At 35.8% G+C, this 14,904-nt stretch overlaps 1 protein-coding gene across 1 annotated transcript in view; it reads right to left on the reverse strand.

Moving 5' to 3' along the window:
• Window positions 1–483: 483 nt before the first annotated feature.
• The window catches only part of ARFGEF2 (ADP ribosylation factor guanine nucleotide exchange factor 2), a 112,864-nt gene continuing 98,443 nt past the window's right edge, over window positions 484–14,904 (reverse strand). Inside the window, exons 31-39 of the mRNA XM_036752533.1 lie at window positions 13,775–13,910; window positions 12,084–12,222; window positions 11,929–11,983; window positions 10,816–10,930; window positions 9,603–9,733; window positions 8,110–8,278; window positions 6,893–7,031; window positions 4,958–5,075; window positions 484–4,417 (exon numbers count right to left, since the gene is read on the reverse strand). Of these exons, the coding sequence (XP_036608428.1) occupies window positions 4,241–4,417; window positions 4,958–5,075; window positions 6,893–7,031; window positions 8,110–8,278; window positions 9,603–9,733; window positions 10,816–10,930; window positions 11,929–11,983; window positions 12,084–12,222; window positions 13,775–13,910 (1,179 nt within the window). The 3' untranslated portion in view covers window positions 484–4,240. The remainder of the gene's footprint in view (window positions 4,418–4,957; window positions 5,076–6,892; window positions 7,032–8,109; window positions 8,279–9,602; window positions 9,734–10,815; window positions 10,931–11,928; window positions 11,984–12,083; window positions 12,223–13,774; window positions 13,911–14,904) is intronic.

The following is a 14,904-nucleotide window of genomic DNA, read 5'->3' on the forward strand; positions in this document are numbered from 1 at the left end:
AACCCTGCGGGTTTTTCCCCTCCCAGTTTGATATTTTTTTTGAGTTTTGATTAAAGGGGTCATCCTCTTGATCAACTTCTTAAAGAGGCCTATTCACTGAATAGGTGTTACCTTACTCAAAGTGAGAACCTGAAATGACCTTAGCCTGAAAGGGTCAGGGTCCCCCATTGCATCCTGGGCCATCTCCAGTTGTCCTAGTGAATATCAGACCACTGGACCCAGATGGCTCTGGAGGAGAAAGTGAGGCTGGTGACCTTGCACAGCCCTCCCTCACTCAAATCAAAGTCAACTGCAAGTCATGTCATCATTTCCCTGAATGAAGGACAAACGCAACAACCTCTACAGGGAGGGAAAGTGACCTGCGCCTGATGACACTAGTAGCTGGTGGCAGAAGTGGCATGGGCCTGAGCATGGGTAAGAAGAGTTGTCTGACAAACATAAAACAACAGCTTGATAGGCTTTAATTACTACACTAAAAACAACTTCATTTTTAAAACTTTATTGATTTGCCACCTGATTAAAGCATGGAATATTTTAACAGTATTATACATAATATTTTTACATAGAAAACTTTACATAGCATTTCATATTATATAATTCTGCTCATTCTTTCAAAAATGTATACATCCATTGGGTAAGGAATGCTTTTCATTAAATTACCAATATTAAATGCACTTAATTATAGCATGTAGATTAAACCAAAGTAGCTATTTAACTAAATTTTAGGCATTTTAAGTAGGTAAAACATACATTTTTGCACATGAAATATATTTGATGCAATATGCAGAGAAATCTTTTTAAAAATCAGAACATTGAGAAAACAATACCTTTGATCAGTATTAAATTTTTTTGACCAGAGGTTGCTAGCCATAGTCAGTCTTTAAAATGCTCAGTTTTTATTTTTAAACTTCAAAGTTTCTCATGGAAAAAACAGATTTGAATTTAAATAATATCTATTAATGGAAAAATACATATTTAGGGACTCAGCTTAAATTTAAAACTTATATCCATTTGCATCATAACAACAAACACTAGAAATGAATGAGAGATGGACACTCTTGGGTTGAACTTTGTCAGAAAGGTATTTTAGCATTTTTTCGGATTATTTTTGAAGGCTGTAGCCATCATCAAAAAGTATTTTTTAAAATGTTTAGGTTATTTTCATTTTGTGCAAAAGTTAACCCTTTACCTAAATATTTTGACCTTTTTTCAACACGAGAATATAGTTTTTGTAATGTATATTCTTTGGTTATGTTGGTGTACAGGGATGGGAAAGGGAGCAATAGAATATTTTATCAGAAAAAAATTCTGTCTAGAAATGTCCAATTTCCCTTCCTAGGTTCATCATCATGATGCCTATGGCTGTATAGTTCCCCATTTCACAATGAAGAAAAAATAGAACTGGTATATGAAACATTGACATTTTAAAGAATATTGTGGTTTAGAGACACAATCAACATTTAAAGCACTGTGAAAAAGAAGGTTGTGAGCGCTTCATTTCCCTACTCTACAGCTTTACTAAATGGCAATCTCACCAAAATCAGACACCCATATATCAACTTCATCAATTTTTGAACAGCAGAGGTTGTAACGTCAACTCCTAAGGAAGTAATCTAAGGAGAAGAATAAACTTATTCAAGAATCAGCCTGTGCTCGATAGCTTACTACTACTGGAGGCTAAGTGCTCTTGACAGCACTTTCCCAACCCAGCATCATGGAAACTGCTCTAAATGATTTTATATCAAGCTTTCTAAAAGGAGCATTGCCAGCAAAACTAAAATGCCATGTTCAAAAAAAGGCTTTTCCTTAAAATGATTAAAAAAATAAATTAAAGCTTGAATATTCAAAGGGATAGCTTGCAATGCTGCCCCAGACTTCTGAGAAGAGAAATCTTGTGATTATTCAAGAGTAGGTGTTTAAAGAGTAACACAGGCATAGCTTACAGGATGATACCTTGCCCAATATCATCTGACAACAGCAACAGTAATATGTTATAACCAAACCCCATCTAACATCAGGAAACCCTGGTTACTGCTGGGTTGACTGCTCATTTATAACCTGGCTTCTGTGGAACTACCTGCCTCCTACACAAGGCAATTTTGCCCAATACTGTGTTTTCAAGGAATAAACTAAAAGCAATGGAAGCATGTGGCTAATATGACTGAAAATTCATATGGTTCATGTTTGGTGAAACAATGGTACACTAAAAACACATACAAAAGTGTCTCCACGCAAAGGGGCAGTCATTATGAGGACCAGAATGCACACGGATAGAGATGCCTGGTTTTTTTGGCTATGCTAAGTATGAACAAATACCAACAGAAACTACTGACACATATATATAACAACCTACAGCACCAGGGAATGAGTCTTTGTACTGAGTTGGATGTTGCTAGGTGAAGAAGCAATGACTTCAAACATAAATAAGGTACAGGTTATATTTAAAAAATGTTTGAGTCATGGTAAAATAAACCTATTTATTCCATTCTACTGAATTCAACTTTCTTATGTGCATTTAGTAACTTAAAGGCCCCAAATTCCTATTATTTCTTTGGTAATAAAATTAAACTCTCTTAGGGGGTAGGTAGAAAAAACTCAATATAGAATTCTGCTGGCCAAAACCTGCTAGTCAAGGCTGTAAAAAAAAAAAAAAAGCATTAGTGAGAACTTTTATTAACAAAAGCACCAGGAATCTTACTCAAAAAAGAAGCCTAAATCCATCAGATATACAAACTGGTTTCCCAAGATATCAGCCTCTAAGGCTCCAGAAATTTATATTAATTCAAATTCAACTAAAAGGATCAGAGGGTAGTTAGAAACAAATATATTTTAATAATTGTGAATAATACTTTTAAAATTCTCAGTGCTGCTAGATGCAGCTCGTGAAAGGGCTCAGATTGCACAGAGTAAGGATTTTATTTTCCTTGCCTATAACACATTAAGCTTGAGACCTTCCCATGATACAGTATATAGATTATGGGATTTTGACCATACTTTTGCAAACAGAAAATTGTTTTCAGACCACTACATTTATAGTTCAGGTATACTACAGTTAGGTTATTGCACTGTCAGCAGTGTGATGAGAATTCTAGAACCTAATCCAAAGTGTGTCACCAGAGGTGGTTAACTACAGTGCTTGACCCTGTCTGTTTTCTGGCTGTCCTAACATTTTGACACGTGCTCGCTTCAGTGTAAGCACACTGATTCTGGACAGCAGAAATCATGGTGTGATGCCTGACGCCTCTCTCCCCCAAAGTCACTACTAACAGGTCCTGCAGAGCTATGATATTAACAATGGGGCACACTCTCAGTTCTGTAATAAAAATAAAAATGCCCTGATTATTTATTATTCAAATATAAATTAACTCTGGCTAATAGACATTTTCACTATTACTTAATATACTATATTTAAGAGGGAATAGATTGGACAACAAATTCTGGAAACGTTTTTTAACATTCCAGATACATTCTTACTTCAGTTTGAGCAATTTCCCTCAGGTGTTTGCCTTCTCTGATGGCTTAGCTCTAAGGTATTTAGTATGTAGGGAGGTAGGAGGCATTCACTACAGTCACTGTTACTGCTCAATCTTAACTGTAGCACATTTAAACTTTTGATAAAAGCTGTCTATAAAATACTTTTTAAAACTCTCAAACAGCGGGAGGTAAACCTCCTTTCCCTCTACTTTCTACAAACTAGGCTAACAACAGATGATCCAAAACGAACACACACCCAACTCGACCTAGCTTAGTGTACACTCAAAGAACAACAAAAAAAATCCAGCCTAGTTTTTAGGTGGCAGTGAGCCATTACAATATATTTTATTAACATACTCTCTAAACAGCACAAACTTATACAACTATATTCAGTATTTTCAAAGATAGAAATTCTCTCCATAAATCATTTACAACCAATTATGTGAATTAGATAGAAAATGACAGCATCTTTCAATGACAGATTTGACAGACTTGAATCAGCAAACAGGAACAGAATGATAGGGGTGAAACAAACAGACTTCAATTTGACTATTAACTCAGTATGCAACAATTTAAATCATATATTACCAATCCTTAGTTAAGCTACTTTTATGAGATGCTCCTTGTTGGCCAGCGTAGGATGGACACTCTTCTAAACCACAGTTTGAAATGCAAAATGCTGCTTCCTTGGTTTTCACAGTAAAGCACCAATGAGCATTTCTCCCCTTGTGAATGGAGGGTCAGCAATAACCAACCTTGCTTGGAACTACCAGCCTGGCAGCTGTGTCCCTGTTAGTTGCAATGGCTCTTTTGGAATCCATATTTTGTACACGGCACCTATACGGAGGAAAAACTTCCGCAGAACAGCTCGAAGCTCAGGGATCAGGTCAAACTGCATAATTTCACATAAATAGGGGTAATACATGGAAGCATGTGCTTTAAACTGGAAAGAGAAAAAAAATTGTGAATCACATAAAATTAGATGAGGAGCTTATCATTTACAGAAATACAGATGCAGATTTGTCTTTTCCTAGCATGCACTGATAACATTTTCAGTAAGTATTTGATAACATAATCATTCCTTTTCATTCATAATCATTCAGCTTTAGAACCAATTCTTCATAAATATGTCAGAAAACTTTATCTTCACTGGGAAATTGTATTATTGGTATTTTTTTATCTGCCATTTTAATTGGTAATAAAAAGCAACATAAAGGTATTCAAACATTTCCTGGACTATAACACTCAGAACCTCAATAACTTGAGTCTTAGATTCTGGTGTCCTTTCATAGCAGAGTGTAATAAATTTTAAAATTCCAAACCAATTTCAAAGCTTATATTCTTTCTAAGCCAATGTGTGTTATTCGAGTTGTAATTAAAACCCAACTCTAAACTTAAAATATTCAGAGATGGGGTGAGTTAAGTAAAAGTAAAACACAATGCTCAGACTTAAAAACAAAATACAATAAATCACAATATTTACCTTTTCATCACTTATCTTGAGCGTTTTGGTTAGAAGTAACAGTAATAGGTTTGTCCAGGCCTCTCGATGGCTTTCTGAATTTACGGTAATAAAATAACCAAGAGCTTCACTACAAACACTAGGGGGAAAATCAGAGAGGAAGATACTTATATAAATTCATTCATTCATTCAATAATCATTTACCAAATATTTACCAAGAGCAAACTATTTTCCCAAACACATCTCCTACTTTCCTACCTGGCTTGTGTATACTTCCCTGTGCTTAGAATACCTTCTTCCTCTGTTCCCACCAATTGACTTATCTCTTTCAAGCCCCAATTCAAATATCCCTTTTTCTATAAAGCCTTTCCAGATCTTTCTGGATAGGAGCATTCTATGTTGTACCTGTCTCTCAGAACTTTGTACCCCTCTTATAGATCTGTCAGATGTGATTTGGATTATAGATATTGGTATACATGTGTTATTTTCTCCTCTTAGAATGAAAAGCTCCTTGAGTGTAGGAACTACATATTATTTATCTCTAGCCTGATACTCTGTAGGTGCTTAATAAAAACACATTGAAGGAATAATAGAATTTGTGGAAATAGAAAGAGAAATACAATGCTGTTCTTGCCCTCAAGAAGCCTATAATCCATCAGGGGACATAAGACATAAATAGAGATCAGATGTGAACCTCAATTTCACATCCAAATCTAAATGTTATGGGAAAAATGAAGTGGGTTATTGCTCATCTATGGTTACAGGATACTGTTCATTCACGCAACAAGCATTCAATGATTATTTCCAGCACTGCAGAAAAACTATGGCAGCAAAGAAGCATATCACACAGTGGCCCTGGAAAGACAAGCTCTCTACTCATAAAACAGGAAGGGGACACTAATTCCAAGTCAACATATACATGCACAATGTAGACAGTACACACAACAAATACCGTATAAACCAAGCACACAGAGAAGATGGAACAAAGATTATATAGAAAACCCAATTTTCTTGTGGTTTTATTATCCATACTTTCTCCCACCATATATAAGTATAAGTCTTTCAGACTTATACTTCTCATTTTGTTTTCTGTCACAGAAAAGGTTTTAACATCTTCTTAAGAGAGGTTATGAAATCTCTTTCTTTGGAGATTTATAAACATACACATAAATACCTCTGGAGCACATCTTAAGCATAAGTCTGATATTTTAAGATCCTTTTTTGCCACTAAGTCTAATAAAGAAGCCTTATAAAGACCAAGCAAGATTTGTAAATATTTCATCAGAAAATTAATTGTAGAAAAATCAATGGACATGTATCAGAAAACCTAGTGGCTGAAGTCCTGGCCCTGACTTTTACTTGTTGTATGAACCTGAGAAAGGTATTTTAACCTCTGAACCTCAGTTTTCCTGTTCTGTAAAATGGGGATAATCATGCTTGTTTACCCTGCTTTACACGGTTATTTCAAAGAACGGTCTCTGTAAATCTTAAAACATTATGTAAATATACATTGTTATTATTGTGTCAGATATTGCTATAGCATGTAGTAATTTTACATTTGTAAAGTGCCTTTTGAAGGTCCAATTTTTTTTCTCAGCATGTGATGCTGTGTCTCTCCTTGACAACCATTACCATCTCCATTTTACTGATAAGTAAATAGACTCAGATAAAAGTTTAGGGACCCAGGCAAAATCAAACAACAAGCTAGTAATAGACACACATTGATTCTAGAAAGACTTGAGTATTTCCCACTGTATTAGATGTTCTTCCAACTTTAATTCCGTTTTGTACTATACAATTAACATTTTATATATGTTTTATACACACACTACATAAATATCTTTTTAATAAATACTCTTTCCTTTTCCCATCACCATTAAATAAGGGATGTCCACCCTATCTTTCTATCTCTCCCCACCCCTCATTTTTTGAAAAACAAAAAACAAGCCGCCATACGTTAAAAGTCGATGCTGTATCTCCTCCCAGGAATCTTTGCGATTTTCATCAATGTACATTCGGAATAGGATTCTTAAACAACATGCCAGACTGCTGGTTTCTTGTTTTAAAAGATTGGGTTTAGATTTGCCTTTAAATCCTAAAAGTGATTAATGCAAAATAAATACTTTTGGAATAATTCTTAAAAAACAATTCAGAAGGAACATGAGGACTTTAAGCACAATAATTACTTCTGGAAGTGCTAAAAAAGACCTAAACATTTTTATACATTCATGTTCATGGCACATGAGGTAATTTCACCTAGTAAAAAAATAAATAAGAATGTCACATAGCATCAGAGTAATCACATTTATTTTCTCCTTAAATACAATAGCCCTTTATGACACAACTACAGATTTCTGTTTCAAGGGGTTTTCTGGTTTCTATCTGTGATTTTAATGGTGTTGGGAACTTTCTCTACTAATGCAGATCAGCAACTTTCCGTCTTGGAGAGTTGCCCAAAGTCCTGAGAGAAGTGACTTGCCCAGGGTCATACAGCCAGTGTGTGTCAGAGGCAGGGCTTGAGTCCAGGTCATCCTGACAATTCTGGCTACTCTACTGCAATGCCCCTCACTCAGTCTTATGTCATAAAGTTAATTTAATAAAGCAATCAAAATGTGTAAGAGTATAGGAAGGTTCACAACAAATCAAAGGGACTAACCAAGTCAAATGTACAGAATCTACACAAGCCACTGACATCATTACCTTCAGTGATGTTTTACTATATATGATTAGAAGAATAAAATTTGGGAGAATTTTTAAAAATGGATTAGGGCGTTTGTTTTGTGAACGAAATGGAAATATAGGAGAAAACTTAAATATGTGATACTTTTTAAAGGCATATTTTATAGAAATGAAGTCACTCTGTTTGACAAAGAGAAGGACTGAGAAAAAGCAGAAAATCCATGCATCTCCTACTACACACAGGCTTTTGTAATTTGGGAAGAGAAAACTCAAAAACTTTAAATTTTTCCTTGGCCCTTTATATATCCACATATAATCCTTTTTCACAGCACAATTTTAAGGTGAGATTAATTATTTGAATTTGATTTTCATCCGCTAAAGCATTTCCTCCCTAAACAACTCAAGGAAAATAATATTTTCTGGCTATAATACAAAATGTAAAACAAGTGCTCAGATTGTCTCATCTTACTTAGTACAATTTAATTTTTACTTACCTGCTCTCCACAGGACTGTTCGTTGTTCATAATTTGAGTTAAAGGCCTTTGAGAATGAATGAGACTCTTGCAAACAGTCTAGTAATTTAAAAAGATGCTGTGAAGACATGTATTTATACATTCCTTGATCCTCTGTGTCTATGTGAATATCAGCATCCAGTGTGTCTCTCTGAGAAGTGAGAGTAGGCATAATTGAGGGACAGCATAGGATTTGTAATAGGAAGATAATTTAGATGAAGTAGTTTTTGCATATTAGCAAGTAAAGAGGCTAAGATTTGATATTAGACAGGAATACACCTAGCATTAAGGAAAATACTGCCTTTTGGTGGGGAGGAGACTGGATCCCCACCGACATATTTGCAATCAACTGCTTCTAGTTTAAACATAGTGAATAATAATACAGTTATCCCTTCCACATCATGGGGGAGAGAAGTACGGTGCCTCCACTATCTGGAAAATCCATGTAAAAATTTTTGGCCCTCTCTTTGCACTAGAGAAGGAGTCTCAATTTATTCTTTTCCTTTCATGGGGTGTTTACAGTACATTATTGTAAAATCTGGGCTAAGTATTTGGTCATAGGTTCTGTGCCATCTGCTGGCCATTGCGTGTCACCTATGGCTTCCACAAGACTCCCCAAAAATTCCTATTTAATTTTTTATGCTGATTCACAATATATCAAAACTGTAATGGAGAAAGTCATGATGTGAAAAGGATAACTATAGTTGGTATTGCACTTAATCATTTACAGAGTGCTTCAGAAGACACCATTTTACTTGATTTTTCATAGGTCTGTGAGGTATCTATTGAATGAATTATCCCTATTCTATGTGAGAAAACTTGGATTTAAAAAAGCAAAGTATTTTACTCAAGAATATACAAAGTCAGAACCTGAATCCAGGTTTTCTAACAGTGCTTGCACCACTATACCAGCTGGTCTCTATTTCCAACTTGATGAATATTTTCCCTATTTCAAGGCCTCCAGATGGGGATGTTGCTTAGTGATTTCCTCATAGGGCCACTCTTCTTTTTCATCCTTATTTCATATTAATCTTCTCCAAGTGTACTGCAATCTCATGCCTTTTCTCTGGCATTCTTCAGAATCTCTGAGATGCCCCTTATTCACATGCTCAATACCTACCTAACCTATCCCCTTTCTAAGTCCAACTCAGATGCCCCCTTCTCTAGGAAGAATTTCTAATTATCCCAAATTGGTAAAGACTTTCCTCTTCAGACCTTATGTAGTCCTCTGTACTGCTTTAATGAACTGAGGTAACATAGTAGGGTGTAGTCTAACCCCTAAGTTGGACTCTTATTCTCTTACTTGAATGAGTTCCCTGAAAGTAGGGTTAATTTCTTATATAAGCCTTGTATCACCTACAATGATGAGCAAAGTACTCTGCACCTGATAGATACCTACCAAAAGTTGTACGACCAACAAAAATAAAAGTGAGTTTGGGTGGATAAGTTGTGATGCTCTAAACATGAGACCTTACCTGAGCTGCCACCATGTGCTCAGCATCCTCCTTTTTGCTGGTTGCTGGATAGAATACTATGTTGTCAATGGTCTGTATCAATTCCAGCTGAACCACACACTTGATGAGGAGGCCAGCAAAGAGCTTCTGGTCTATGTGGACAAGGCAAATTAAAAGCCAAAAATAAACTCTGGCACTTTACAGCAGTAATTAAGAACATAAAACTTTAACTGGATTTGGACACAACATGTAAATAGAAACAGACAATGAAACTACAGATTCAGTTTGGGCTTAAGATGTGTGAAGTTCAAAAACTGGCTTAAAAATGACTGATTCCTCTTCGGATGTAGCTAGTCAGAATGGAACCAGGTAGCTTACTTGTGAGGGATTAGAAGCCAAGAAAATTGGTAGAAGGCAGATCCCAATCACAGTCTCAATGATTTAATTACACTACATTTAAGGGCTCCAAGATTGTCATGAAGTACTCCAACTACAAGTCAACTGCCTCTCACCCTGCTAGCACTCATTCTATAGGCTCTGTGAAGAGCCACCTCATCGACTGAAAACTTCCTGATCTCTTCTTCTTCTCTGTATCTGGCACAGTCTAATGTGTAGTATACTACCTGTGCAGATCTCATTCCAGAGATGGACTATAAGCTACTGAAATGCAGGGGGTCTGTCCTGTGTAATCTCTCATTTTCTATCACTTATCACAGGGATCTGCACATGTGTGATTTCAAAAGCTACTGGGAAATTCCTGAAGAAAAAATTTTGAATTTACTTTAAAAATAAACAATTCTGTTTTGTGCTTTCAGAGATGTTAACGGCATCTATCAAACAGGAAAAATCCGTCTCTCCCTAACAAATCCCACACCATAGCTTTACTTATATGGAAACGTTTTCCTACTAGGTCTCTTCCACTGTCCCACCCCTCAAGTTGTTCAAACATGAAGTCATCTGCTGTGAAGTCTTTCCTGAAACTGATTCCTCCTTCATGTGATCACCTACATTTGTCTTCTTCCTATGCAACTGTCATATTATTATCTTATATTTATCTCATTTCTCTGCTCCCAGAATCTTATGACTGTATCTTCTTTCCCAGTATTTAGCAAAGTGCTATTCATGTAGTATACACTTAAATATTTTAAAATTAATGAATAACAGGGATATCAACCCTAAAAGGTTTAAGAATAATTTTTTGATGATGATAATGATAATAAAAATCTAATCTTACTTGTATATGGTCTACCTTTCCAGCTGTCATCAGTTGGGTTAGAAATCTGGCTCTGACCTCTCTCGGAGGGATTTTTATCTATACTGCTTAAAGACTGGCGGTCCAGATCCAGATCCTACAAGTTTATCAGAAAAGAAGAGTATTTACTAAGCATTTTATTTTCCAAGCAAGACTCCACTTCTATAATATAGTAAGGTTATTTCATACCATTAATCTCTTTGGCACTGCTTGCATTTAACTTTCCCACTTGTCTCAAAATAAAATCAACCCTGACGGCTCACTGCAGTGCTCTTAAAAGGCATTATGTTTGAGAAATGAAGAGTTTGAATTATTTTTCCTTCTATAAAAATTTCAAAACAATAGATATTTTAATCCTAAACACTTAATGCCCATTCTTTGAGGATAAAAAACATATATTTGATTGATGCCTTTTATCTTCTACACTAGTCATTTCTTGATATACTCCCTATCCCCAGCACTGAATCCCTTATAACAAATGAGAACAGTCAAATAAAGCTAATTTACAGAGCGATTTGATCTGCCAATACATGTAGTATATCACACCTCACCACTCATAGGAAAGAGAGAGATACGTTTTATTATCTACTCCATAGGACCAAAATTGGTTACTAAGAGTTTGGCTTTCTTTTAACACTCTTTTTTCATTTACATTACTATGATCCTTGTCTATATTATGTTCATTGAGCTTACTTCACCATTCATCAGCTCCCACAAGTCTTTCCATGTTTACATGCAGACCTCTGATTTGCCATTTGTTACTCTGTGACTTTATTCAATAAAATCCATATGCCACAATCTATTTAACCATTCTGTCAATCTGTGGGCAGGCATCCCCTGAGCAGGGATCCACTGCTGATCCATTCATCCACTGAAATGGAATTTGAACCTAGGTCCTCTGTATCTAAATCCTAGACTTTTCTCACCACATCATTCTTCCCTTCACTTACAATTTTTTGAAACCGCAATTCTGCAGCTTATAACCTATTTGTGTCCCACAGGTTACAGAGCTATAAACTTTTGGGGCAGACAACTTTTAAAAGGATGTAGGACCAAAAGAAAAAAAAAAAGAAAGCAAAAACTAAGCAACTTTACCAAGTGTTTTTCTGATGCATCGTCTTCCATTCCAGCAGGCCTCCACGTCAGCAAACTAAAGCAAGGGAAGAGGAGATGGGAGAGAAAAATGTTAATGGAAAAAATAGGACTGAATGCAGGGTAAATTGCACATCAGCCATTGCATTAAAACTTACATGTGTGGAATGGTTGTTTTGAAAATATCCAGCATACAATTACAAGTTTCATCCCAAACATCAGGGCTGAATTTCTCACCATTTGATATTACCAAGTTTTCTAAACAATTTGTTCCAGATCGGGCCAGTTGCTCATTATCTATAAAATAAGATAATATCTGTCAACACACTTTAGCTGCCTTTTCTATGCCAGCTGTGTCATCTTCATGCCACTGGTGGTTATGCTCCTTGCAAATATCAGTGAAAGCAGTGGTGCCACACAGGTTCTCTAAGTGAAGAGCTAAGAGCCTGTGTCACCGGTACTCTGCCAACTCTATGTGCTCTTACACCCTCTGTGGACCAGCTCCCCTCCATGAAGCTTTTCCTGATCTAGTTAGATGAAAATAATGTTTTCTCATAGGATTTCATATTCTTTTTCTGCACTTACTGTTCTAATTTATATAATACTAATAGTAGGATGAATCTAACAGTTCACCCTTATTCACTATTGTGGATAGTTACTTTGATATCCAAGGAATGTTAAAATGCACACGGAATATAGATATTGTGGGAAATTCAGACAATGTTTTAATATTACATAAAATTATTACAATTGCATTTTAGTCATTTAAAATACTTGAGATACAAAGGGTGGAATCTGTATTATGATTATTTAATTCCAAATATAATAATCATCTTAAGTATTTTCTGCCTCCTAAATTTTTATCATGATAGCTCTCTGAAAAATTTTTGGTTACTAGTGAGTCCTCAATGAACATTATCAAGCCACATGTAATATTACAGAATAATAGGGAGCTGAGTACATGGAACATATCAACACGTTTCAGACACCACTGTGGGATTAGGATGAAAAGGGTAAGTACTGGTGCTTTCCAATAATGGTGTCAAAGGTTCTAATATGGAAATATGTTTTGCGTGACTGAGCATGTATAACCTTTATCAAGTTGCTTGCCTTTTCAATGAGAGGGGAGGAAAAGGAAGGTGTGAGAGAATTTGGAACTCAAACTTGTAAAGAAAACCCGATGCGTAAAACTGTACGTGGGAAAAATCAATTAAAAAAAAAAATCAACAGTGTAAAAAACCCAACGCCTTAATGGGTATTTTCCAGGAACTCAGAACTGCCTAACGGTCAAACTGCAGAGAGAAGTCAAGGTCATTTATAAGGAACAGTTCACATAAACATAAATTTAGATGGTTTTCCTCGGTCACCCCACACTGCTCAAGCAAAGGGTCATTTACATGGACTCAAGAAGGCTAGAAACACAAAGGCACAGCACTTATGAATAGGATGGAAGGGACTTCACAGATCACCTACAACTTGTCCCACCTAGATTGTGAATCCTTTCTTCATAATGCCTCCAAGGAGTGGTCAGCCAGTCCTAAACATTAAACAGCCCTAATTGCAAGAAAGTGTCTCTCTTTTGGGACCCAGCAGAATAAGCCTAACCCCTCTTCTATAAGACTTCCCTTTAGCAGTAACTGTCTTGATACAATTAAGTCCTTGTAACAAAAGAAAAATAAATACCTTTTTTGGGGAGGAGGAGGATTCTATTTTTCTGGTCCACACAATTAAGTTACACACTGTGCTGGCCATTGGGGTCTTAAAAAAATTATACTGCAGCATTCTTAGCATCTACTTATCATCCAATGAACATACCCAGAAAAACACTGCATATAAATTTGAAGAGTACCTTGTTTTACACACCAGTGTAGCTGTGCAAATACATCAGAAAGCAAAACTTCATTTAAAGCTTCGTAAAACTGTGTGAACACATCACAAATAGCATAAAGTGCATGATTGCAAGTTGTGGTCATCCATTCTGATTTCTGGAAGAAACAAAGAAATATTAAAAGGCTTCCTTCCTAACCACTTCCATTTAAAAAAATCTTCAAAACAATCGAGGCCTACTGAACCATAAAGCAGACTTTAAAAGCCCCCTTTTAAAACACAGCTTAAAATGTAATAGATAAAGCTATTTAATTTTGGGGATGGTATATAAAAACATTTTTAGGCACCAGCTTAGTAACAGAGTACTAGCAGAATGTATCAACAATTACTGCAGAAGAGGCAATATGGCGTAGTAGAAAAAGCATAAGATTTGGTATCAGGAAGCCTAAGTTCAAGTCCCAAAACCACCCCCTACTACACACTCGTATGAACATGGACATTTATTAACAACTCTGGATCTTAGTATCCTCCTCTCTACATGAGTAGAACACCTGCACTCTCACAGAGATGTCACCAAGATGAAAAAACATAATCTAAGCAGAATGGCTTATAAACCATGAAGCGCTATTAGACTATTATGTTCCATAGAGTGGATGTGGAATGGGATTGTGGTTTAACTAAATCCTCTTTCTTCCTAAGAACAGTGCTCTGTGTTAAGATAAGTGTAATCATTATTTCTGATGAACTGAATGTCAGTTATCATCAGACTATTTATCTCTCTGCACTGGCATACTTCTATACATTAGGGCACAATGGTCATAATGACCAGCATCTTTTCTGAAATTAACTGTATTTTTGATGAAGATCCAAATGAGCAAGGTGATTTTAGTTTTCTCTCTGATATGAAAAAATTGAGAGATCCTCTAGGTCCTGACTAGCTTATGCTAGTTAGAAGATTGACAGAAACATTTTAAACCTTAAAGTACTACGTAAATGTGACTTATTGAAGAGTACTTCCTATCATCTCAAAGTATTATTAAAATAGCTCAAGTCTCTTCTACCTAAATTACTTATTCAGTGCCATACCAATCAAACTACCAAAAAATTATTTTTTAGAGCTAGAAAAAAACAAAATTCATCTGGAAGAACAAA

This window comes from Trichosurus vulpecula, chromosome 3 (genome assembly GCF_011100635.1).
Source record: "Trichosurus vulpecula isolate mTriVul1 chromosome 3, mTriVul1.pri, whole genome shotgun sequence".
NCBI lineage: Eukaryota > Metazoa > Chordata > Mammalia > Diprotodontia > Phalangeridae > Trichosurus > Trichosurus vulpecula.